The following is a 26369-nucleotide window of genomic DNA, read 5'->3' as shown; positions in this document are numbered from 1 at the left end:
TCCCACACAGAAGCATTTGCCAGAAAACAGTTAAGAGGTTCACTTTCAAGCTGTAAAAACCATACCAAAACAAACCTCAGTGGTGCTAGGAGCCAGTTCCTGTCAAACCATCTAACCCATGCCAGCATGAAAAACAGACGTTAACAATGTGTCTATGTATCTAGATATCAACTTTTCTTTCGATGTGATAAACAAACCCCATCACCACTCACTCTCTCTCTTCCTCTTTGAAACATCTAAAAACACAAAACCAATGCTGTCACTACTCACTGTCTCTCTCTCTCTCTCTTCTCTTTTGCTTTGTCACTCACTTCTTCATCCGTTGAAGTAAGTGTGACACATGACAGGGACATACAAAAAGAAGTTGGCATATTTAATATTATTGATCACTTATCTACATTGAAGAAAGGTCACAGCTCTGGTGATATGGACATACAATTAGAATGGCAGAGGAAGAATTGCAAGACAGGTCCCTTCCAGCCAAACTGACACACACCTAAGGGTTGACCAAGAACAAGATGGCTGGACAGTCTTATGACAGTTGCTTCTGACAGGAGGCGCTTGTGGAGTCAACTCCCATGACCCTTCAAGGAATCAGGGATAGAGTAAAATGGATGGATTGTCTTATATTTTTACGTATGGACCCCTTTGATTGCTGACTTATTCTGGTGGACCCCTCCCATAGCTATTTAATGTTTAAATAACTAGTTTTAAAGAAACTTTCAAAATATCCTTTTTCACATTAACTTGTGTGGGTTAAACCATGAAAAATGTTAGAGAAAGAAACCTAGTTGTTTCTTGCAAAACCTACAACATACATCTAAAGCAAAATCTTATCCTTAATTTACTATTTTGTTGCATGGGACCCCCCACCCCACCCCACAAAAAAAAAAATTTGTGGACCCTGCTTGGGAACTGCTGATCTATATTCTCAAAGAAACCAAAAGAATAATAAGCAAACATAATTGAGGAAATAATTTAATTCAATTTAGCATATTTAAAATACAAAACCTCCACCACAACTTGAGGTCTCTCCTGTGAGTATTAATATGGGAATTAGCTGAGAAAGCTCAACTTTCCCATTATTTCAAGTAAAAGGGAAGAAATGTCTCTTAAAAAGTTGTCACTTATGTGAATCAAAGTTTATTTAAATGAGAGGGGGGGGGTATAAAAAGAAATGGCGAAAGTTTATGATTGGCAGTGATGGAGTGAAGTGGAGTGGATCACAATCATGATTAAAAGGCAAGAATTTCATTTCAAATGAAAACGTATCAAATCTAAGTAAATATTAGACAAATGTTTATATATACAAATTTATTTTAAATATTCTTGTATTTAAAACCCGTTTCTAATATTCAAATTATGATTTAAACATAAAATAACAATACAATGCAGTATTCCTGCTGATGGAATTCACTAAAAAAATGATATTCTGGAATCAAATTGAGTGTAAATGTTATGGTTTGTACATGCAAGTTTTATTTGATCCCCCATCCCGCTCAGATTATTAGCATTTTTCAATTTGTTCTAAAGACCATTGATGACGAAAGAAGAAAAAAAACTTATTGCAGTGTTCACAGAAATAAATGTATAAGTTGCTTTGGTTTTACTGGTTTACGGCACACAGGACATTTATAGTTTAAAGTGGGACATTTTGCCAGACACATTTCACAAAATATATGACCACATAATGTGGCTCTAAATTTTATATTTTTACTCCGGATCTGCAACATCAACAAAAACAAAACATTCATTAAATAAAAAGGAAGAGACATTAAAAAAACAACAAAAAAACTATGTAGATAAAACAATCTCTGCTGTTATTAATAAAGTGTAGAAAGAAGATAAGTTTCTTATGAAGTTTGAAATCTAGCTTTAAATCCCTAACATTCTTAATCTTTAAAGTTAACATGGGAACAGGAAAAAAAAAAAAAATATTAAAAGATCAACACTTACTAAGAATGCCAAACCACAGCAATCTGTCGAAATTTCAGGGAGACAACACAGACTTGTCCTACCATACACCTAACTTACTTTTTAGGGCCAGGAAATACTTCAGTTACTAACCTTTATGTGAAATACTAACGTTTCCTCCAGCAAGCTGGACTGGCACAGTCACAAGACAGCTGTTCCAACTTAGTAAACACATAACAGCCACCTCCCTCTCCGTGATTCATCTCTTGGCCCCACAGACACTAACTCCATCAATCTCTCAAGACTGGGACAACATAGACAATACCCTTCATCTTAGTTAATATTTCCTTAATTACTATGGCTTCTGTCATGCATCATAAGGTCTAGAAATGGAAAGTGGCAGGGTTAGTCACTTAAATTGACCTTAGTACTTGTACCTGGTACTTTGATTTATTGAACCCACCAGGTGGATGAAAGGCAGTTATCACAGTGGGTGTTTAAACTTAGAACAGGGTCTATAGCTCAGAGAATCTCTCCAGATCAAGCAGAGAGGTCACAGATCTGGTCCTATGGACATGTGATTAGAATGTTGCAGGAAAGAATTAAAAGACAGATTCTTCAAGCTGAGCCAAATGGCAGGAAGACCTAAAAGGTAGACCAAGATTGAGATGGTTGGATAATATCCATAGCCTCGGTTGGTCACCCTTGAGAATCCAGCCAGAAAGTCTAATGATGGTTGTGTCTGAGAGGACCCTGTGAGGGCTCTACCTCCATGATCCTCCTAGGAATAGTAGGCAGAGGAGATGGCTGGAGGACAGAGTGCTCAAGGCTAACAATTCAACTAATTTACTGTCCTAAAAGTATAATGAAAATAATAATTACATTTTCAAATGTCTCCAAACACAATGGACAGATCTGAGATGCTGGGGATGTTCTGTGTGATCTACAAATAAAGACAAAATGGAAAATTCTGGAATCATTTATGATTTGAAAACTACAAAGGCAAAATTTGCACCTGAAACTAATATGATATAAAATTATTTATTTGAAAGATTTCTGGTTTGTAAGCTCTATTCATAGCTATGTCTTTTTCAGCAGGCTCAATCTAACTACCAGATATAATTAGCAGGATTAGATAAAACTCAAAAGGAAGGGCTATTGTAGACTTGGAGCAAGAAGCCTCACACTCCAGTTTTGGCCCTGGTTTTCGTTTACAGGGAACATTTAATAGCAGATGTGCAACATTCTTTACTGCACACTCAACCACATGCTACATGGGGAAATGAGCAAGACATACAAATGGGTATCTTCTTCACCATGAATAACCACGTATCTTTGTTGTTTGTCAATAAGGATTCAGCTGTTCAACTGAATTACTTTCTGAATTAATATGTACATAGCCGAGCATTCTACAGACATGAGTACCCTTAAAGTAATTCACAGATAAAATCAGTTGGACATATTTTGTATTACAAGTACAATCTTACATATTACAAGTTCAGGCTTACACACAGTTTCCATCTACCCGATCTTACTTCCAAGATATGGGCCAACAAGAGGCTTTAGGAAATGACATCTGCCCAAAATGCCACACAGTAATATCCAACCTGAGACTTTGTGGTCACGAAACTTAACCATTTGCCCATTCTGTACCTTCTTCATTAAAATAGATTAGAAAAAAACAAAAGGCAGATATTTTTGAAAACCTACTCTGATTCAGTTTCTGATGTAGACGGCACATTTTTTCTAAATGAACGGCTCTGTAAAAATAGAATTTAGAAAAGAAAAATTAGAATTCAATAAAAATATTGAAGTATTTGTTTTCTATTATAGTGAATTGTGTGAAAAAATAATTGAGAAAAATTTGTTAATTTACACCAATGATTCTCATTTTTCTAAATTAAACACAGATCTATGTTCCATCATCATTTAATGTCCACTTTTCCATGCTAGTATGGGTCTGATGGAATTTGTTGAGGCAGATTTTCTACAGCCAGATGCTGTAAGTAAGGTAATATCTCCCATGATCAAACATGTTATAACAGAAGACTGAAAACAAAGGACACCAGTTGCAGGATGATGACTTTCATTTACAATGAAGTCAAGGCAAGGAGACGGTAACACACGCACATCATATGATGGGCTTCTTTCAGTTTCCATCTACCAAATCCACTCACAAGGCTTCCAAGGTTATAGAAAAAAACATTTGCCCAAGGTGCTAATGTTGGGACTGGGAAGCAAACATCTTACACACAGCAACACCTACTCCAAAGATTGAAAATTTTTCCTAAGCAAATATTTCTACATATGAGGGTCAGCTGAAAAGTTTATAGGCTGACCAAGATCCCTTCATGAAATGTGACCAAATGATGTTCATTTTTCAACATAGTTCCCTTTGTGATCCACACACTTCTTTCATCCATGTTGCAGTGCTTAGATCCCATTGGTGAACAAGTTTTCATCCTGCTGGTCCAAAATGCCATCGACAGCAGATCTGACATCATCATCATCACTGTGATACTGGTTCCCAGCCAAATGGTTTTTCACGTTGGGGAAACAGATGATAGCCAGACAGAGCCAAATCCCTAAAATAAGGAGGATGATCAACCAGTTCAAAGACACAGCAGCCATTGAAAGCAAGAACTTGTATGCTGGAGCGTTATCCTGATGAAACAAGATCCCTCTCATCAGTTTACCTGAGTGATTGTTGCTCTTGACAACCTCCTGTAACTGCCTCATCCTGTTGGCATAGTAACCTCCATTGATGGTGTAACCCTTTTGAAGGTAGTCAATAGACACAAAGCCTTTTGCATCCCAAAAAACTGAGGCCATCACCTTCCTTGCAGATGAAATAACCTTGGTTGTTTCCACTGCTTCAATTGTCTCAGTCTATGGCTCGAAGTGATGACGCCAACACTCATCGTGACTTATGAAATGTTCAAGGAAACCAGCTGGAAACTTTGCCTTAATGTCAGATCTTCCCATGATCACATCACAAGAAAATTAATAACTAATTTATACTTCTACAATACACAAAATATTGTAACAATTTGTTTTACACAATTCTTAATATTTAATAATAAAAAATAAGATTTTTAAAACATCAAAAGGATAGGGGGGGGGGTATCCAAGAAAAATAGGAATGAAAGGGGCTCAAAGGTAAAAAGTGGACGAGATTCACTGAATTGATTAATAAAAATTCATTTACCAACACATTACAGATGTGAGTAATGTTTTAGCTTTTGGTATTTGCAACACACACAGACACACACACTACTTTCAACTTGACTCCCAGAATATTCACACAGAAATTACATGTTAGTACCATGGCAGAGTAACAGACAAAACTAATATGGAAAACATTTTATGGTAATATGCCATTTTTGTGTTGTTTTTTTATAATTGTCAATAATGTTTGGTGGAAACACAGTAGATAAAAAATAAAATAATTGATTAACCTCGATTATGGGTTCATCAGGAATCAATATAGGATCTGGAAAAGAGGAAAAAAAAAAGAAAATTTTAAAACAATATATATTTCACATCCCTCTCCCTCTCCCCCTCCCCCTCTCTCTCATTCTTTTACTGGTTTCATAATTTGACTGCAGTCGTGCTGGAGCGCTGCCTGAGTTAATTGACCCCAGGACTTTTTCTTTGTAAGCCTAGAACTTATTCTAACGGTCTTTTTTGCCGAGCTGCTAAGTTACGGGAACATAAACACACCGGCATTGGTTGTCAAGAGATGTTGGGGGGGACAAACACACACATATATATATGATGGGCTTCTTTCAGTTACCATCTACCAAATCCACTGAGAAGGCTTTGGTTGGCCCGAGGCTATAGTAGAAGACAGTTGCCCAAAGTGCCGTGCAGTGAGACAGAACCCGGAACCATGTGGTTTGGTAAGCAAGCTACTTACCACACAGCCACTCCTGCACCTATATATATATATATATATATATTTGAGACTAATATATATATTTTATGATTATATATACATACACAAGATACATATGTTTTGAGAATGATGTGTATCTGCATGAAACTTATGTCTGTTGAAGCATAGAATGGTGCAAACCATAATTTTGTTTCAGAGAATTTGTAGGTACATTACAAATGTTATACACATTTTCATTTTAAACCAATGCTGTTTCTAGTGTGTGGAGAGAGAGAAAGAGAGAGAGAGAGAGAGAGAGATATGTTAAATAATGATAACCAAAGTTGCTCCAAAAGAGCAAAAGGAAAAAGAAAAAAAAAGATATGCAAAAGTCAGAAATGGCAAAAACTGGAAAATATTTGATGTTGAATGAAAACATTAAAAATGTCATTAAAATATAAACAATCCAATTTGATAGTTAAAGAAGTTTTCTTACCACTTGCTGAATTGCCAATATTCTGAAAGGAAATAAATAAATAAATACAAATAAGCACAAAAGAAATTAGCCAAAGTTAATTTAGAACTTTATTACCACATAAACACTTCAAATAGTTGTTGGTTTTCTTTCTAGTTTAATCCTTTTGATATCAACCAGACTGAGATCAGTCCTGGCTCTATGATATATGCTTTGTGTTTTAAAGTTATCTAATTCAAAACCTTCCCCTAAAATTTGATGGATTGTAAATTGAAAGCCAAATGTCTTGTTACAAGGACAGACCAATGACAGCAGATAATTCCCCAATACCCTCCCAGTTGGTTGTTCACTGCCCTTTCGAATCAACTGTTTATGGCCATCAGTAGAAAAATAGATACCAAGAACTCTTTAGTCTTGTGAGTTAGATGATTTCCTCAGTGATGCTGGTGCCATGAAAATAACCGAAAAATGTACCCAATCCACTCAGTCATAGAAAGCTGATTGATAACAATATGACAGAAATCAAAGCTAGATCTGCCATGAAGTCTAGTCTGTTGCACATCATGGCTGCAATGCTAACTTCCAAACAAACCATTGCAAGAGCCTCTATATTATCATTTGATTAGTTAGAAATAGCTAGATATATCAATGACAACCTACTATCTTTTAAATAAGACAACGGTGAACATACTGGATAATGCAGTCTGAGAAAAGCTATGACAGAAAAGACTAGATGGCCACATGTAGAATGCCTCTGATCATAGGAGTCTGATCAATCAAGGCTGACCTGCTTTTCTCTGCCCTATAAAACAGTAGGAGTGAGTTAATGTTTTTATTCTTAAATATGTGCTTATATAACTTCCATAAGTGAGTGTCTCCATCTGCTAGTGATTATACAGGCACCTGAAACAATTAGCAAAAGTGTGGTACAAGCTACCAGGAGAGAAAAGCTTGACAAAAATCAACCTCGTCCTCCACCAACATTGTCATGCAGCAAATGCCATTGACTTTTCTATGCAAGAATTGGTCTACAGAGTCATCAACGTTATCATCTTAAAGGAAGCGTTCAACAAAGAAACTAAATTCTCAGATACAAGATAAAGCCGATGATATATATACGTATATTTTAATTTTCATTGAGTGTAAGGAATAGTGAAATATAAAATGCTTCATTCAAAAAACAAGAATCAGGATTAAAATTTCAACCGCAACTATCCACTCCATCCAAGATATTTCCGAAGATGGACAAAGTATCTTATGGACATTTCAGATTATATGGGTGAATTAAACAAACTTTGTTTACTTACATTACTTTTCAAACGATTTTGTTTCCGTAATCTTTTCGTTCCAGCTGTTCTGTGTGTATATACAGCATCTGAAACAGTATAAACAAGGAAAATTACGAACAAATATTGGTTTCAAATTCTGACACAAGGCCAGCAATTTAGGGGGAGGGGACAAGTCAATTACATAATGAAACAAATAATGAAAGAAAATACACTGAGATGACTTTCTGAAAAAATATAGAAGTGAAGACTTGCAATCGTCTTTTTTAAAAGTGAGGCCCCTTGTCTTTTATTTGTTTCAGTCACTAGATTGCGGCCATGCAATCACAAGGCTTTGGCCAGCCCAAGGTGTCATGCAGTGGGACTGAACCCAGAACCATGTAGTTGGGAAGCAAACTTCTTATTTCTTTATTGACCACAAGGAGCTAAACATAGAGGGGACAAACAAGGACAGACAAAGGGATTAAGTCAATTACATCGATCCCCAGTGCGTAACTGGTACTTAATTTATCGACCCCAAAAGGATGAAAGTTCAAATTCTGCCTCGGCGGAATTTGAACTCAGAACGTAACGGCAGACGAAATACCGCTGAGCATTTCGCCCGGCGTGCTAACGATTCTGCCAGCTCTCCGCCTTCTTACCGTGTGGTAAGAAGCAAACTTCTTACCACACGGTCACACCTGCACCTATGTATATAAGTTGTTTTTTTTTAATAAAATAAAATAAAAAGTGAGAATAAAAATGTTTAAAAATTATGAAAAAACAATTTACCTCTTGCAATTCTTCTTGGATTGTCCTGAAATGAGAAATTGTAGAGAAATAAATGTCACCAGCAACATATTGAGTTAAACGAAGATGAACATCACCTACATTAGACTGGAGCAGCTACAATTGATTTCAGTTCTCTCACCTAAATGTAAATAGTCATCTAACCTTAACCCTATAACAAGAACCTGCTAGGCCCCACCCACTTCTTTCATATCTTAACCCTCTCATCTGCTAGCAAAAAGCCCCCAACCCTTGCTTTTCATAGACTCGCAAGCTCACTAGTGTCGGTGGCACAAAAAAAGCACTTAGTACACTTTGTACAAAAAGAACATCTGTATACTTACACATATTGTAATAGGTTCAGCACTGACTACATCAGAAATAAAGCAGCTCATGTCATGAATGTTACCTTCAATAGAAAAAAAAGAGAATATAAAAAAAAGCCTTAATAGATTTATGTGGAGAGGTGAGAGAGACAATGTCACAGTGATGACCTGCATCAACAATTGTCGATGCATGAGAGCGAACATTTGATGGAATTGGTAAGAAGCACTTAGGCCAATGAATTTGTAACTTTTTGCCAGTCTTTTTTCGCTGCTTTCATGGATTCCCATGACTCCATCCAATTTTCATTATTACGGACTTGAATTGGGAGCTTGGGGGTCACAGTGAATCTATCACGAGCTGATCACACAAATATGACCACCACTCCTACGGATGCATTACAGTTGCTCTCTTGACAGAGCTTGGCATCCAAGTGCCGGCATCACTCACTGGCACAAGTGCCTCATAGGTGTCACTCACTGGCACAAGCACCTCATAGGCGTCACTCACTGGCACAGGCGCCTCATAGGGAAGTTGTGGAAGAGGGAGACAAGGAAGACATGGAATGAAGTATTGAAGTCCAATCTCAAGACACTGAATTTTATGAAGAAGATGACAGAGAGGACTGAGATATGTGGTGCATTGCTATATTCGAGAAGACCTGTCCACTGCAACAGAATTGAGATCCGAAAACCAAGGTGCCACATAAAAAGCATTGGTGTGGGTGCTGGTGTCACATAGAAAGTACTCAATACACTTTGTAGAGTGGTCGGCATTAGGAAGGGTATTATTGCCCAGCCTATTCTCTTATTCTAGCAGCTACGCTCTCAGAGCATCCGTCCCTGCTACTGACTTGGTCACCTAGGTAACGGAAGCTAACAACTACTTCAAGTTTTTTCCCTTAGCATGTGATGGAATCAGTTTTCTGTACATCTTCAGTGTTTATTGCCCCAGTGCATCTGCCACACACAAAAACTATCTTCCTAATTAACCATCCTTTGATATTGCTACACCTCTTATGTGTCCATAGCGTACACCAGGTACATCTTATGGAGTTTCTAACTATGCCTTTTCTACAGGTGGAGCAGGGCCATCTACCTGAAGGGGTTTTTGATTTGTCCGCTTCTCACATTTTGATAATTAGCTATTATTAGGAATTGTGTAAAAAAAAAATTTGAAATATTTTATGCACTGTAGAAGTATAACCTGTACTGCACATAAATTTTAGCAACAAAATCTTCTGTGGAACCCCAGGGGCCATATGGACCCTGGTTTGAGATGCACTGATTAAGATATTTTGATAACTAAAGCAGTAAAATTTACCTGCTGTAGGTTGTGACAGGGAATCCTGAAATGAGAAATTGTAAAACATATTTAATGTAAGAAGGAAAACAAACATGAAAAGAATAAAGGAAAATTGAAGATGGTGTCTGTAATTTTATGTCGGTGTGGTTGTGTGGTAAGAAGCTTGCTTCCTAACCACATGGTTCTGAGTGGATTTGGTTGACAAACTGAAAGTAGCCCACCATGTATATATACGTGTATGTGTCTGTCTGTCTGTCTGTCTCTGTCCTGCACCACCATTCTACAACCAGTGTTGGTGTGTTTATGTACCTGTAACTTAGCAGTTTGGCAAAAGAAGCCAATACAAAACTAAGAATCCAGTGCAAGTTATTTTTAAATAACAAAAAAAAAAAAAAAAGAAAATTCTATGCAGACATTGTTAAGAAGTTTGCTTCCCAACCACGTTGTTTTAGGATCAGTCCTACTTTGGAGAGGTGTCTTCTAATATAGCCCCAGGCTGACCAAAGCCTTGTGAGTAGATTTAGTAGGCAGAAACTGAAAGAAAAGTGTGTGCGTTAAACTTAAAGGTACAAAAAGGGAAATTTGCATAGAAGAATTTGGTTCAAGATACAAAATAATCTTGAAATGATTGAAGTTGCATATCGTCACACACAACAAAAGCTTCAGTTTACTTACACAGATCATTGTTGAATGATTGGTTGTAGTAGCGGACATCAAAGCATCATCATCGCTTAGATCATAAATATCTGCAATACGCAAAGATGTTATGCAAGAGTAGTTTTTTCATGGAGGACAAGAGACAGAGTTTAAATCTTGAAGCTGAACAGATAAGCAATGCATATTCAAAATGTCCTCCTTTTAAGAGATACTTACATGTAGATTCCATTCTGTTAGCTGTATATCTTGAACCAAAGTTTGGCATTGTATGAAGAACTGCCTAAGTTGATGAGTCAATGGCTCTCTGAATAAGAAGAAAATAACCTTTTGACATACAGATTACTTGGTCAAATTTAATGCTTATTTATTGTTTTAAATTAACCCTGCATTATGCCCCAGCTTTGAGAATTTGGTGATGTAACTTAATTTCTACAATGTCATTGTGGAGTTTGAACAAAAAATATTTAGAATATTTTGGCTAGATATGGTCAGTTTAAATGCTAAAGAGGTAAATAATTCCTGGCATAATGTCACAAACTTCTAAGTGATAAACATAGAATTGATAACTCTTTTCATACAAACTCATCCAAAGCTGCCATTGTTTCTACAATAAAATCTTCTTAGTTTAAAGTGACCTGAATTTAAAAATCTTTTATCAAAATTTCATGTTAATTTGTTGCAAACACCAGCTTAAATTCTTTTTCTTAAAAATTAATTGGAACAAACATAGGAATGTGAGAAGAAAAGGGTTATTCAACCCAACACCTGACTTTGAACTTATTTTAGACAAAACTTGCAAAGAACATTTATTTCTTGCAATGCTATCGCTTATCAGTTTTACATCCCTTTTCCCATGCTTGTATGAGATAGACAGGTCCTCTCCAACACAGCATCCCACCATAACCCTAAAACCCTAAACTTAACCCTAAAACCCTAACCCTGACCCTAGTGAAAATCGTGCGGGTGTTAATCTGAAAAATTACCGTATTGAGTGGTGTTTCTCAAGTTTGTAATACCCGAAACCCACAAATATTCGAAATGAGGGTGATTACATGTGTAAACGGACAGAAATACTACAAAACAAAATTTACCATTATGCTGTGTCTGGGGGGAGAGCTATACTGTCTTAATGCCTTATTATCGAACATACACACACTGGTTCGATTTCCACTCGTTTATTATTTATATTTTGTCTTCCAAAATTTTCGTTGCCTTTTGCAAGAGTCAACATCCAGTCTTCTTGGTCATATACAGAGCAATATATTCCTAGAATTTATTATTTTATCTAATTCGAGGAGAGAACAAAGTAAAATCTTCGCAAAAAGAAACCCCCAAACGAACAACAACGCCGAAAAAGGTCCATGCCTGACCACTGCAGGACTTCTTTACAAGAATAATAAGAATTTTAGAAGAAGTAAAAATAATAGATATTGCTAAACAAGGTAAAGGTGGACCGGTAAACACGAAGATTCCTATATTTCTGAGAATGAAGGGAGTTTAAAACGAATGTCCCAAAGAACACAACAAAATAAACGTGTGTATTTTAATCCCAGCTTCAGACTAAAAGCAATTTGTAAATAAATACAAGGATGGTGGACCCACGGAATTCATTATGATCCCTTCCACAAAGACCTGGCAAAGTGAGATAGAAGGTCTTCTTAAAATGCCAATATATAAGTGATAAAGCAACCACGATGTGAATGGAATTATAAACACAAAACTTTTAAGTATTCCAGACATAACATGATCAAACATATTTCACTCGGTGCCAAGAGCTGTTATAAATTTCTCCCTTAAATAAACTAATAAAAAAAGAAATTACTAAACAATCAATTTCCTCTGTCCCTACCTGCTTTGCTCCAGAAGAGTTTCTGACAGAACAAATTATTCTAAGACAATAAAATTAGAAACATATAATTCAAATAGTTAAAACAAATAATTCAATCCAAAGAAATACCAAGACATTTCCAGAACATTACAACTTTTTGTATAATCCATTTGAAAAGAATTCGGCAAACATTCTGCCGAATGAAATATATTTCTAAGTAAATATGATTTATAATAATGAAATATAATACTTACACGACTTTCAAAAGTGTTATTTTTGCTGCAAATGTCCGTTAGAAGTGAAAACAGCTCTAATAATGAACGTTCCCAGAGCGAAAGCCGGTCATGAAGTTCAAGTCCCGCATGAAGTCAGTTCCTTTTATATACCTGGCAAAAATTGTCTGTGTGTGTGTGTGTCTGTGTCTGTGTGTGTGGGGGGGTGATACAAACAAGAAAAATAGACTCAAAATATGAGTATATTATGATAGTGTGCGCGTGTGAAGTAGAGTGTGTGTTTGAATATGTAAGTGTCTGTATGTTTTTGTATGTGTGTGTATGTGTACGTTTCATGTGTGTATACATATGTATGTGTATATGATCAGCAGATGAGATCCAGAGGTTCTCAGTAGAGAAGACATTTTGTAGTGTACAAATGCTTCTTAGATTCTTATCCAGCCAAAATATTCAACTTGTTTTATGTTCAAACCAGCCCGTTCCAGCCTATCACACCTACCCAACAATGTCATTCTAAAAATAACAATCACATCATGAACATTTTGAAGCTACAAGATAATACATGATTAATTCAAAACTAAGTGAATGAATAAACATTACATTTGATAGAATCTGAATGCTAAAGGGTTAGAGAACAACAAGTGACGAGAATATTGTGGTGGTGCTTAGGGGTGGAGGAATTTTCACTGGCATCAATCAATATGACCACCATTGTGGCACAGCTGATGTCTTTTGTTCAAGTGGCAAAAGACTTCCCCAAGTGAAGATTTAAACTCAGTAATTAAGGAATACTAATAATTAAAATATCAGTCAATTGTATTGTTTCCTAATCCCTAGCTATTTACGGAAGGGAGCTGTAACTACCCATAATACCTATTAACAGAAAGATGTACTGAGGGAGCAAGAGTTAAGCCTTTTGTTAGCATATTTCTGTTAAAACACACTGCTTACCATCCCATTTTGCATTCTCTTCTCCTGTATCTTGAGGATATGCCCTGGCACTTCACCATCATCTTTCTCTCACCCTTCTCTCTCTTGCACTTTCACATTTCAGAGGAAAATTTGTGATTTAAAGGAGATCTGGCTGTTGTTTCTAGCACATCCCAAAACCTCCCTCCTCATTTCTTTCTCACTCACACATCTATTGATATTTTTCAATATTTTTCTCCCCATAAACAAATTTCATGGAATGATGATGTCATGCGTAGTCCCCCAACTGAGTGAAGCCATGTTATGTGTGTAAGAAAAGAAAAAAAAACCTATTAAGGTTCAAGAGGGGTGTCCACAATATTTGCTTGTAAATTTTTTACATACAGACTTGAAATTTTGTCAGTGGATGCTTTATATACCACTGGCTTATAGTTATGTAATTTTAGCTGATCTTGCTGAGTAAATTTGATTTTTATGGGCAGGTAAATTTAATTAACAGGTGTAAAAGCAATAACATTATGGATAAATACTAAAACTGAAATTCTTAAAGCATCTTACCTGTTTGATTTGTTACGAAAATTATCCCAGATGGCAACCGACAAAAATCTTGCCACTTTTCAAGATGAAGCACATTAATTTGAATTAATTAAAATACAGGTTTAATCGGTACAAGATTTTATTTTTTCAGTAAATATTTCATACCTCGGTGTAGAATATTTTTTTTCCACAGTTTTTTTTTTCAGGTTCATTCAATGCATCTGACCTCTAAACCCGCCGCAAGCCACTTTTTCTGGGGAAGAAAGGTGAGAGGGGTGATGGGGACTTCAAAGTTTCCCACCAAGGGAGTTTTGTTTTGCGGATCTTTTTTTTCTTTTCCAGGTTATTTTGCATGCTTTCAACAAATGTGACATCGAAATCACGCGTAAATGGTTTCTTTTTCCAGAAAAGGAAAGATTTGGCAGCTATTTCTAGCATGCCCTGCTACCATGTAACAGCTGTTTGCATTCACACTGAAATATTTACCAACTTTTTTCCTTCCATTTATTTTTTTCCCTTTATGGAAGTCAGAATTTTCTCTGTTGACTTCCTCAGTTAATTTTGCTTTTCTCCCAGTTCTGTGCTTTCTGGAAGAAAAGCCCTCACATTATCTCAAAGCTACAAGAATTCACTAACATGATTTGTTTATTCTTTTAAAAGATTTCACAGAGGAATTAGATACAATGGCTTTTGGCCAGTTTAAACACTAAAGTGCAAGAACTATAAAATCAGCTTTTTTGGCCTTTTAAATGTTCACCGGTTTATATGAAATTGTTAGGTTAACAGACTTGAGTTAATGGAAGCTAAATGTAACTGAATTTCAACTATATATACATATATATATATATATATATATATATATATATATATATATATATATATATATATATATATATAGGTGCCACCTATCCTGGTGCCATGTAAAATGCATTTGAGCCAGTGTCACTTAAACTGCAGCTGTGCTGGTACCATGTAGATAGAACATGTGTCAGTACCATGCATGAAGCGCCCAGTACACTTTGTAAAGTGGTTGGCGTTAGAAATGACATCCGGCCGTAGAAACCAAGCCAAAACACACAATTGGAACATGGTGCAGCTGTCCGGTTGGCCAGCTCCTATCAAACTATTTAATGCATAGCAGCAGGGGAAAACATATGCGTGTGAGTGTTTACAGAAAGTGCGGGAATTTCGGAGATCCTTGAGTAGAAGCAAGTAAAAATGGAAATCTTTAGAGAGAGAGAGAGAGAACCCCCCCCCCCCCCCCCCCCCATATGCACACACGCACACAGACATGGCAAATGTGTGCAAGGGAGAGAACTGTTTTAGGGCGCGGCAATGTTTGTTTGAAGTCAGGTGACTCTTATTTACATCCACCATGTTGGTTGGATGAGAGGGAAGACGATTGGAAGACGGTGTGTGTTTGTTTTGCTCTGGTCGTCGCCTTTCATCTGCTGTTTGCAAACGGAGCCGAAGTGACATCGCAGGTCACTTACGAAAGGGTTACATTAAAGAAATAATCTCCACGAAAAGCTGCAAAGAAAAGAGCTGACAGCTGTTGAAATCGCAATTAAAACTTATAAAAAAAAAAGAAAGAAAAGCCTAAGAAAATGGCTTCCCAACGTTTTGAGATATGACGTGTCATAAAAGAGATTTAGATAGAGATATATATAGGTAAATATATATATGTTGTAAGAGTGGGGCCAAACAGACAAGTGTTTTGTCGTCGATTAGATCTCCTGTCTATGACAAGTTGCCTTTGTGTCGTGTTTTTTAAACTGGTCATTTGTGATGCGATAATGTATGATTGCAATCGGCCTCGCTGAGAGCAACAACCTCCCCCAGAGCTTAACTTACGACCATAAACAAGGAGAATCAGAGAGAGAAACAGAGACAACCGATCAAAGATGTGGGTACGGATAGTGTTGCTCATAATTTACATTGCCGTTCTGTTCGTCATAGCTCGTCTTTTGGAGACGTTTGCTTGGTATGATGCCGGTCTGCTTGCTCACCGTTTGCTCGACCCAATGACACTGTCCGTGAAGAAGCTGAAAGCACTTCTGGAGCAAAGAGGTGTCGGATACGAAGGCATCGTGGAGAAGAAAGAACTCACAGGTTTGGTAGAAGCCACAGGTAGGTTCGCATTCCTGCTTTGTAAACTCTTCTCTTCTCCTTTCCAATATAAACGCATTAATACGTGTGTCTGTGTGTATATATATATATATATTATATACACACAAGCACGCATAGATGCCTATGTTTGGGTTTTAATTGCTAGACATATCAATTAAACTAGTAAACTAATTATGCTCTAGTGAACAAGAAACTTTAATCTATAGTTTTCACGTAGAGATTAATAACAGAGCTTTACTATGATTTTGTTTTTAGAGAAATATTTGTCACACATCGTAAATAACATGGTATTTGTAAAATTGAATTGTTTGTATTCGTTTGATGACAAGTTTTAGAATAAAACAAATATACCATGCCTTCCTATTTATGTATATGTGTGTACACCACATAAGTTAGTGATTGATATATATATATATATATATATATATATATATATATACATATATACATATATATATATCACTAACTTATGTGGTGTACACAGATATATATATATATATATGTATGTATGTATTCAGTTTATTTACTGAAACAAAAGTTTACAAGAACAAGTTAAAACTTGTAATTTTTGCAGCAGTTAATTAGCTAATTAACTAATTAGAAGTGGTAACCATTGTGTATACAACTGTTTCTTGGTTTAATTTTGTGTTGTTTTGATGTAAATTCTTTTGATAAAATTTTAATTTCTAAAACGTATTTCGCAAAGTGATTGTATGAACGAGATATGAAATACTCTAAGAGTTAAAAAGGAGAAACAAAAGTAATTCTGGAAAACTTCTTTGCCGTCAGCTGAAAGAATTCCCAATGATCTGCCAGAAATAGCAACCAAATCTCTCTCAAACCACATCCTACAACATTGAAAAGTGGGAATATTTAAGCTAAAATAATCCTAGATACCCCTTAATAATGACGGGGTGCTCTAAAGATGAAATGATTACAGGTGCACTTGGCAGGGAAATCTTTGAAAAGAAACAACTTTTTACGTTCGAAAAAAGACTTTGTTGTAATTAATGGTATAAGTGTGATCCATTTCTCCCCCCCTCCTTGTTTTCTCACAACTCCTGGAAAAATAGATTTGTTCAAATGAATTTTTTTTTTACAAATATGCTTCAGATTGTGGTTATATCGGAATTTGTTGTGAAAATATTTTTCCGTGTGTGAGGAGGGGAATTTCTGAAAAATTCACAAATCTTGGTTTTGCTTCCTCAATAATTTTCAGCAAAATAGGTGATTTTTTTAAAATGAAATTTAATACAAATATCTTTGAGATAATGTTCGGGGGTCGCACATTTATGTAGCCATACCAATTAGCATGTCCCCTCGACTTTGTTTCCTCATAATTTCAGAAAAATGGATATTTTTTAAATAAAATTTTATACAAATACACTTCAGATGGTGCAAATTACAATTATTTCAGAATTTAATATGAAAAAACATTTCGTGGGTGGATTGGGGAGTTTAGAAAAATTCACACGGGACGGCTTTGTTTCCTCATAACTTTAAGAAAAATGAGTATTTGTTTATGCAATTTTCTACAAATACCTTACGATTATATCGGAATAAAGAAAAAAATTGATGGACTCGTACACATACATACTGACACATGACAATTTTCCTTCGAAATAAGTTTCATTTTGTAGATATGTGTCTACCTATGTGTGTGAGCTCACCTTTTTTTTCTGCTGTTTTTTGGGGGGTTTTTCCCCCTCCCCATCGTAAAATTTGAAATAATCGTAAAATTTGATATAATCGTAATCTACACATTCTGAAAGTATTTGAATAATACCCATTCTTCTGAAGTTATGAGGAAACAAAGCCAACTCATGTGAATTTTCCGAAACTCCTCGCCCTACCCTCGGAAAAAAATTTTTTACCACAGATTTCGATATAATCGAAATCTACGACATTTTAAGCGTACTTGTAGAAAATTTCATTAAAAAATATCCATTTTCCTGAAAATCATGAGGAAACAGAGTGGCGAGGGTAGAAGACTTGTGTGGGTATGCCACGTTTTGTTTGTTTTTCGCTGTCTTTTCTTTACAATGGTAAGGCATGAATATAAGAAGATTTACAGTAAATTTTTCAAGTAAAGGGACCACGTTGGCTCAGACCTTATTTGTAACCAAGGTGGCTGCATAATCAAGGTAGATTACTCTGCATTAGTCAGTCCTGCCATTCTTTGCTTAGGAATGGTTTTGGCAAAAGAGGCAGGGTCTAAGTTCCAATACTGTCGGAATCAACTTTGTTTTCATCCCTCAATGAAATAAAGTAACTGTCAAGCACTAGAACCCACTTCACCAAAGTTTAGGCCATCTGCCTCTTCAAAGCAGCTTTTACTAAAAGTCATTTTGTTATAAAAGAAATGGTGTCTAAAATTTATATGTAAAACTAGCAAACGCACCCGTCCTTTGGACAGAGAATAGTTAAAGTTGGAAAAAAAATGAAACAACTTTTTCTTTAAAATTGTAGGGTATATGATATGACACAGATTTAGCTACTGTTTTTAGCATGTAGAATAACTGCTTGTAGTTCTACTAGTTCTTATTGGATAGTAGAACATGCATAAATAATGAGGATCACCTCTTCTTTTAGTAACTTGACACTGTTAGCCTAGTTTGTGTCCAGTCAGTTTCTGTGTCAAGAGTCTACCAATATTTGTTTCTGGGTGATAGACTGTGGCAACAGGACTAATTTGATTTAGGCTTTTGTAGCAAGTCACAAAATGATTAGCCAACACCACCCTGCCACCCTTAGTAAAGAAAAAAACAAATAACACCTTATTAAAAGAGATTTATGTATTTGCTATCTCATTGTAATCATCACCATTTTTATGACTGCTTTCCATGCTGGCATGTGTTGGCCAGAACAAAAATAGCCAATCTCAGTCGGTCCTTATTCAAAGCTATTGTTCTCGTAGATGGTTCAGAGAGTCACATCTTGCTTGTATGTTCCATTTTGAACATGGTGTCAACTGTTGGATATTGTTAACATCAACCAGTTTGCAGATGGTACTAGAAAGGTTGTTTACCTTATGTCATCATAGGTGCAAAACAAAATGGTAAAAATAGCATTCACCAAAAAGTAGAGCAAAATATTATTTTACTGAAACCAAAACAAAAAGTTGTGATAAAAAAAAGAATTGTTTTATCACAACTCTCTGATGAATGGTCACGTGAAACTGAGCAGCAGTTGGCAAAAGTTTTTTTAGTTTTAATCGAATAGTCTATCATCATCATCATCATCATCATTTAACATCCGTTGTCCATGCTGTCATGGGTTGGCATACTGGAAGGCCGCACCAGACTCCAGTCTGATTTGGCATGGTTTTCTACGGCTAGATGCCCTTCTTAATGCCAACCACTCTGAGAGTGTAATGGGTACTTTTACATTCCACTAGCACAGGTGCCATTTGTGTGACACCAGGGTGTGTTTACGTACCAGTTTGCATGACACTGGTATCTGCCACGACTGCGATTTTGCTCAGGTTGATGGGTCTTCTTCTCAAGCATGACATAATGCCAAAGGTCTTGGTCAATGCTTCCGTGAGGCCCAACACTTGAAAGGAACTCAGCCATTTTGCCTCTGTGAGGCTGAACGTTCAAAAGATGTTCTTTATGTGCCACAAGCATGGGTGCAAGGTTTTCTACCCAAGATGACATTTGTATTAACAACATCAATAATCACTTGGATAAAATTGTACATTCGAGCTTGATGGAATCCTCTAGGTTGTCAGATCCTGTCGAACCATTCAATCCAAACCAGCATGGAAGACAGGTGTTAAATGATGATTATGATGATGACGAGGAGGAGGAGGAGGATGGGTTGGCATTGAGAAATGTAAAAGGGTTTAAAACACAAGATGTAAATCTTAACCATGCTACACAGAGATTGAGTTTTTTTCTAGCCATTAATCTGCCTTCTTCATCAAAGAACATTTAATAGAAAAATGAGTATTTAGGATTATAGGCCTCACATTGGAGTTATGCTAATGTTGTCTAATTATACATGGTGGTGGGGTGGGGATTATGTTCTAGGGAATCGGGCAGACCAAAGAATTATCTCAGCAGGTTTTAAGGGAAGCAAAATAGAACAGACTGCATGTTACAGGATGATTTAGAAAGCCTATTTGGATGGCCAGTGCCACAGAAAGCTGAACGTTTAAAATGATAATATCTACTATTCATTTTGCATGTCAAGTTTTTTACCAATCTGGTATTATCTCTTATATTAATATGTCCAAGTCTTTGACAATCGGTCACTTTCTCAACTGAGCCCTTACCAAACATTTATTGCATACTGGTAAGTACCAGCACACATTGTCAGCTGCTGGCAGAGCAAAACCCCCAACAGTTTCGATCTTGAATTGAAGCCAGTTCACTTTAGAAAGTCACAAATGTCACACTTCCCATTTTCCCTTCCCTGTAAATATAGAGTCATTGTGCCCCAGCAAAACTCTGCTTAACATTTTCTTTTACTTTTCCTCTTCAGGTGTTGTCACAGATGATGAAGTCCTGGAGGTTGGTGAAATAGAGGATACGGCTGAAGTGACAAATTTCACATCTGGTTATGACTTCTATGAACAAGTTGAAGATACAAAAGACAGTGTTTGGCTCGTACAAGTAATTGCCAGTGGTCACAATAGCTCCTTTATCAACAATGCAAGTTGGAAAACTGTGCGGAAGAAAGTTGCCAAATTTGGGGTCAGAGCTGGTGTGATGGACTGTTCTCTTGACTGGAAGTAAGGGTCAGATTTATATAAAATTAATAATTCTATTACAATTGCATCAGAATAGAACCATAACCAGTTAGCAGTATTTCATTTCAAATAAGATGTCAAAAATGATGTAGGTCAAGCCTCTAAGTTAAAAATTAGTTAAAAATAAATGTAGAACACATTTTATACACATACAGATACATATATATGTGTATACACACACACACACACGTCTGTTCTATTTACACTGCTTATGCATGTCTTTGGATTCTTAAAATAAATTAATCTTTTGTTTTTGTTTTTTTCTCATTTCAGGTTATGCAGAAATAAGGGTTGGTATTCGTCCCAAGTCATCTTATCCCTCCCTGAGAACTTTAAAACTAAAGCCAATGTTGTTATGTATGTTTACAATGGACCTGCCAAACCTAGTTCCATGTTCAAATGGGTGAAGAATAAACTGAATCGAAAAGTGAAACAAATTGCCGACTACGATGAGTTGAAGCGAGAATGGTTGTCTTTCCAAAAAAAATATGAAATCCGAGTTGTCCTCTTCACGGAGTTGGCATCCATCCCGCTGATATTCTCGGCTCTCAGTGTTAAATTTCCAGGTCGTGTACGTTTTGGGACTATGAATTCTAAATCTGGATCAGGAAAAGAAACTCTAGCTCGTCTGAAACTAAAGCCTCCTGCTTGCTTTGTGATAGCCCCTGGCAAAACCCTTGTTTATGGCTCACGGCCAGGTGAATTGTTGACGTTTCGATCAATGGAAAATTTTCTCAAGTCCTTATATCCTGAAGTGAATGATTTCTTTATTTTAAGTTTGATTGTTACCAATTTAATGGGTTGGTTTGAATTGTTTCTCAGTCAAGGAAGTGCGTTTCGACGACTGCTCCGCCTTATCTGCTGTTGTATTAAATACAATATTGTCCTTATTATCTTGTGGCAGCCTTTGCTGGCATTCTTTCAGTTGTCTTATTTTGAAATACTTTTGGAATGGGGTTTGCTGGCCTTGCATTTCCTCAGCGGCTCGTCCATTGGAAGCATCATTCGGAAAGATCTCATTTTTTACAGTAACAGCCGATATCTACTTTTAGGGACATTTTTCTTGTATTCTTTACTGGTTGGATACATCCAGTACAAACGGAAAAATGGTATGATTGACGAAGATGAATTCGATTGGTTCAACTTTGCTCAGCTGTTAAACTTTAACCCCTTGTTAAATCCGTCTTTCCAAATAGTACATCCAGGGGGCTTGTACGCGATGTATCTGCTGGAAAGCAGTGACATGTTATTCGGACACTTTCCTGACTTAGTAGTCACTGAGATGCAATCTGTGGTCTCCAGTGACTACATTAAACACCTACCTCGATGGAAATATGGCAGAGTACTTAACCACAATGACAATTCAAAGCTAAAATGTTTTCATAAAGATGATGTTGAAAATTTAATTGCTACACCAAATCATGGATTTTGCTCAGGTTCACCAGATTTTGAATCCGGGGATGACCCTGCAATTCAAATGATGGACGGAAATTACTGCTGTGGTTGTATGCAAAGGAATGCAGCCTCCTCTGAATCTTTTGTTTCAACTTCACCTCCACCAGATCTGTCAGAAGAGCAGCAATCTCATAAATCGAACGATGATGGCTGCTGTCCCTTACACAAAAGAAAACATTCTTCTGCCTTGAGTGCAGAGGAATGCAAACACAATTCTCTCTGTTCTGCATTCTCAAAGGCCAACGCTAGAGAAGCAAACCATCTTGTCTGCTCTGAAAATTACAAGTTGGTGCCTGATGGTTTTCTACAGACAAGCCAATGTGTGATATGTTTGGAAGATTTTGTAATTGGTGCGGACATCTGTGGCCTTCCCTGTGCTCATTTCTTTCATGAATGCTGTATATTACGTTGGTTGTATAGAATGAGTTATGCATGCCCCATGTGTCGGTGGCTGTCTTATAATCCGAAACCGGGCTTGGACTTGTGTGAAATTTTCTCTGCAGTTCCTAACTAAATGTAACAACAAATGCAGTTACCATTTTTTTATTATTATTATTATTCTATTTGACTTTGGCGAAACAAAAGGACTTTGGTCGTATATTCTTATTTTCTGTTATTATAATAATAATAATAATAATAATAATTATTATCATCATCATTACTTTCAGGGTTTCTCCTTAGTCTTAGGAGTGGCTAAATAACAGCGGCTTTTGAATAACAACAACAACAACAACAACAACAATAATAATAGAATTCTTATCAAGTAAGAGTAAGAAAACAAAATTGTTCTCGTCTAAGTTTAGAGTTGGGATTTATCACCACTGCCTGTTTTCTCTTTCTTTCATACATCAAGAGTTAAGCTTCAATAGCATTCTTTCAGTAGGAACAGTCATTTTGATGGCACAGCCAACAGTTGTGTGCTTTCTCTGCATTTCGACAGTAAGGCCTTTGAAAGCTTCATTTCTTTAAAATAGCCATCAAACATGGAGACCAACTAGACATTACTGTCACTCTTCTTCTTCTCATAAATATTTGCTTTGCTACAATTTAAACATTTTGGTTTCCAATTGTAGAACATTCTGTTGTTCTTCAGCTTTATAACATTCCCAGTCATTAGGTATCTTTCCCCCCACACCCTCCCTGTCAGAATAAAAGAGGTTCTCTCTAACTTCTAACACAAAGAATTTAACAGTAAATATGTGGTTAAGAATATTAGAACCTTGTTTTAGTTTAGAAACAACATACAACAGTTTAAAGCTTATCTCAAAAATGTAATTTAGACATAACAAGATATTTGTTCTCCCCTTTTTTTGAAATGTTATTTTGTTAAATATTAGACTTTCTTTAGGTAAAAACTGAAATTATGTATAAAGAATATGAATGCATCTTTTTTTTTTTTTTTTTTCTTATTTAAGATAGATTAGTTAATTAGCAACTGTTAAACTTTTACTTTTTTCAGATTTAAACCGTTTGCCATTTTGACCAAACCAGAATGCTATTGTGACCAGTCTTTAATTTTGATGTGATAAAGATGGATAATTTCTTTTAAAAATGGATTTTTAAAATTAATTTTGCAAATGTCAAAGGATGTTATTGTTACATTCCAAAGCTTAGTTACAGAAGGATCTTATCTCTTGCTTTCCCTCTTAAAATATCTCTTGTTGTGAAAGACAGTATTCTTATGAAGTGTCAGTGAAGCTGTATCAACAATTCAATTGGTTTTATTCTACTTCTCTGCCATCATCTTATAAAGAGCAAGGATAGCTCCACTTGATAGGACAGCAGCAAGCTAACTGGGAGTTTAAGTTTGTGTTGCCACAGCATTACATTCTGTCTATTGCAAAGACATTTCATTCACCCTGGCCACTGAACTCTGAGAAGTACTGCAGGATATAGACCACAGTTACATTATACTGTTGCTCCAATAAGGTACTGCATGATGGTATAACCAAACCACGCTCAAACCTCTACGCTATAAAATTGTTGATTTGCAGTACTGAATTCAATTCCTCCCATGAGAACAGTTATTTGCAAATAGACTGGAATTTTATCCAAGGAAAGATTATTTCTCTTTCATTCACTTCATGCCACATCATCTGGAGATAAAAAACATCAAACCCTGTAGATCATGTATGTCTGAGAAAGGATAGCAGTTACACTTAATTAAGCAAACAAAAATGTTTTAAAGAGTTGCGGCTATCAAGGTGATAGTTTATTGACCTACCGTCCAAAAGTGTTGATGTTTTATATCTTGTCACCAATATTCTATTCTGTTCCTGGGAGGAAAAATAAAAAAGTACTTGTCTATCACTGGCTGAGTTTGTGAGTATGTAATTCACCAGTGTTAGCATAGTATAATTCATGAGTGTTTGGTTACCTTGCAGTGCTGAGGTCGACAAAACATCTGAGAGTAATGAAGTTAGTGTTCCAATGTCCTCTTTCTTAAATTGTGATTCTGATGAAGATTAAGTTTACAATAGTGCCCTCATCACCCAACTGTTTTATGTGATATTCCTGAAAAACGTCTGTGACTATTAAATAAATAGTGGATACAATTAAGACTTGAGAAGATAATTTTTGATGTCTCTTTATGAGACTTTCTCACAAATGCTATACACCATAATAACTAGGGCCAATTTTATGGCCCCCTATTACAGGGCAATGAATTATTTAATATTGTATCATGTAACATACCCTACCATGGCTGCACTCCCTTTTCCAGTGGATCAGGAATTCTCAGTATTGCAAACTCTGTAAATAACAATTCTATCTTCTGGGCAGAGACAAGACAGATATTGACAGTTTCTTCTATTTCATAGCATGGCTAGTGGTATCACTACTATTGCAAATAAAATAGTTTCTTATGAAAGCAAGTTTCTACTTTGAAATATTTCTTTTTTAAATCAGATTTGTATTACAGGGTGTAACAAGACAGTTCCGAGACCACCCATCGATCACTCATTTTGATTGTTCTTAGGAACTGAATTGACTCCTGATTTTATTTAAACTAAACTGGTTTGGTTAATCATAGAAAAGAAAAAATACTTTTATAGAAGTTTAAGGAAGATAATGTTATTAATATTAAGGTTAACAAATAAGCAGTGAGCTTGTGTAATTGTTAGCACATCAGACAAAATGCTTTTCTTTTTTATTTTATTTTGCAGCTCCTTATGTCCCACCAAGCCAAACTTTGCCTTTCATTCTTCTAGAGTTATAAAATAAATACCAGTTGAGCACTGGGGTCGATGTAGTCAACCAGTCCCTCCCCACAGGGTGGATAAAAGCAATGGGTTTGATGCAATTGGCTAGCCCACCCTCCAAAACTTCCAGCCTTATACCTACAGTAGAAAGAATATGATGGTTAGCAAGTACTGTTGTGTTGCCGATTTCATTGGGCACGGGGTTGGCTCAATCATGCATTATTTACCAAGGGGTTTACTGTAATTAACAATTATAGCTGAGTTAACAAAATTTTGCTCCACTGAAAAATTAATAACTACATTGTGTTCATGGAGAAGGCTCTTTATTTTTACTGACCCAGTTGAACAAATAAATCAGATGGTGTGACACAGTTTGGGAGATGGATTCTGAATGTCTGTTTGTTCCCCACCACCACTTGGTAACTGGTGTTGGTTTGCTTACATCCCTGTAATTTAGCAGTTCAGCAAAAGGGGCTGATAAAATAAGTACCAAGCTTAAAAAGAAAACAAGTCCTGTGGTTGATTTGTTTGATTAAAATTCCTTAAGGTGGTGCTCCAGCATAGCCACAGCAGAAATAAGATAAAAAGATATACAGAAAGGTAATAGAAAGGGAACTAATGCCAATAATTCACAGCTAAACTGAAAACTTTGAAACTAGAAATTTCTGTTTGAGGTGAGTTGTGACATTTGTCT

At 36.1% G+C, this 26369-nt stretch overlaps 2 protein-coding genes across 3 annotated transcripts; one reads left to right on the top strand and one right to left on the bottom strand.

Moving 5' to 3' along the window:
- Window positions 1-962: 962 nt before the first annotated feature.
- Window positions 963-14278, bottom strand: LOC106877128 (uncharacterized). Of its 2 annotated transcripts, none has more exons than XM_052975718.2 (12): window positions 14156-14278; window positions 10823-10910; window positions 10625-10695; window positions 9968-9992; window positions 8665-8729; window positions 8324-8348; window positions 7574-7641; window positions 6288-6309; window positions 5373-5407; window positions 3625-3674; window positions 2797-2857; window positions 963-1724 (listed from the first exon to the last, which is right to left on the bottom strand). In XM_052975718.2, exons 2-12 carry the CDS (start codon window positions 10869-10871, stop codon window positions 1575-1577), a joined length of 621 nt encoding a protein of 206 aa, XP_052831678.1. In that variant the 5' UTR covers window positions 10872-10910; window positions 14156-14278; the 3' UTR covers window positions 963-1574. The 2 variants fall into 2 exon arrangements, with proteins under 2 accessions (XP_052831678.1, XP_014781410.1); XM_014925924.3 differs by lacking the exon at window positions 14156-14278 and adding an exon at window positions 12689-12828.
- A 1207-nt stretch (window positions 14279-15485) lies between these two features.
- On the top strand, window positions 15486-25348 carry LOC106877125 (E3 ubiquitin-protein ligase RNF103). Its single transcript, XM_014925922.3, has 3 exons — window positions 15486-16264; window positions 20753-21002; window positions 21294-25348. Exons 1-3 carry the CDS (start codon window positions 16039-16041, stop codon window positions 22987-22989), a joined length of 2172 nt encoding a protein of 723 aa, XP_014781408.1. The 5' UTR covers window positions 15486-16038; the 3' UTR covers window positions 22990-25348.
- The last annotated feature ends 1021 nt before the right edge of the window (window positions 25349-26369 follow it).

The sequence above is a fragment of the Octopus bimaculoides genome, chromosome 22 (genome assembly GCF_046866305.1).
Source record: "Octopus bimaculoides isolate indiv1 chromosome 22, ASM4686630v1, whole genome shotgun sequence".
In the NCBI taxonomy this organism is placed as follows: Eukaryota; Metazoa; Mollusca; class Cephalopoda; order Octopoda; family Octopodidae; genus Octopus; species Octopus bimaculoides.
Note: the sequence above shows the minus strand (reverse complement) of the source record. Positions and strands in the feature narration are given on the sequence as shown.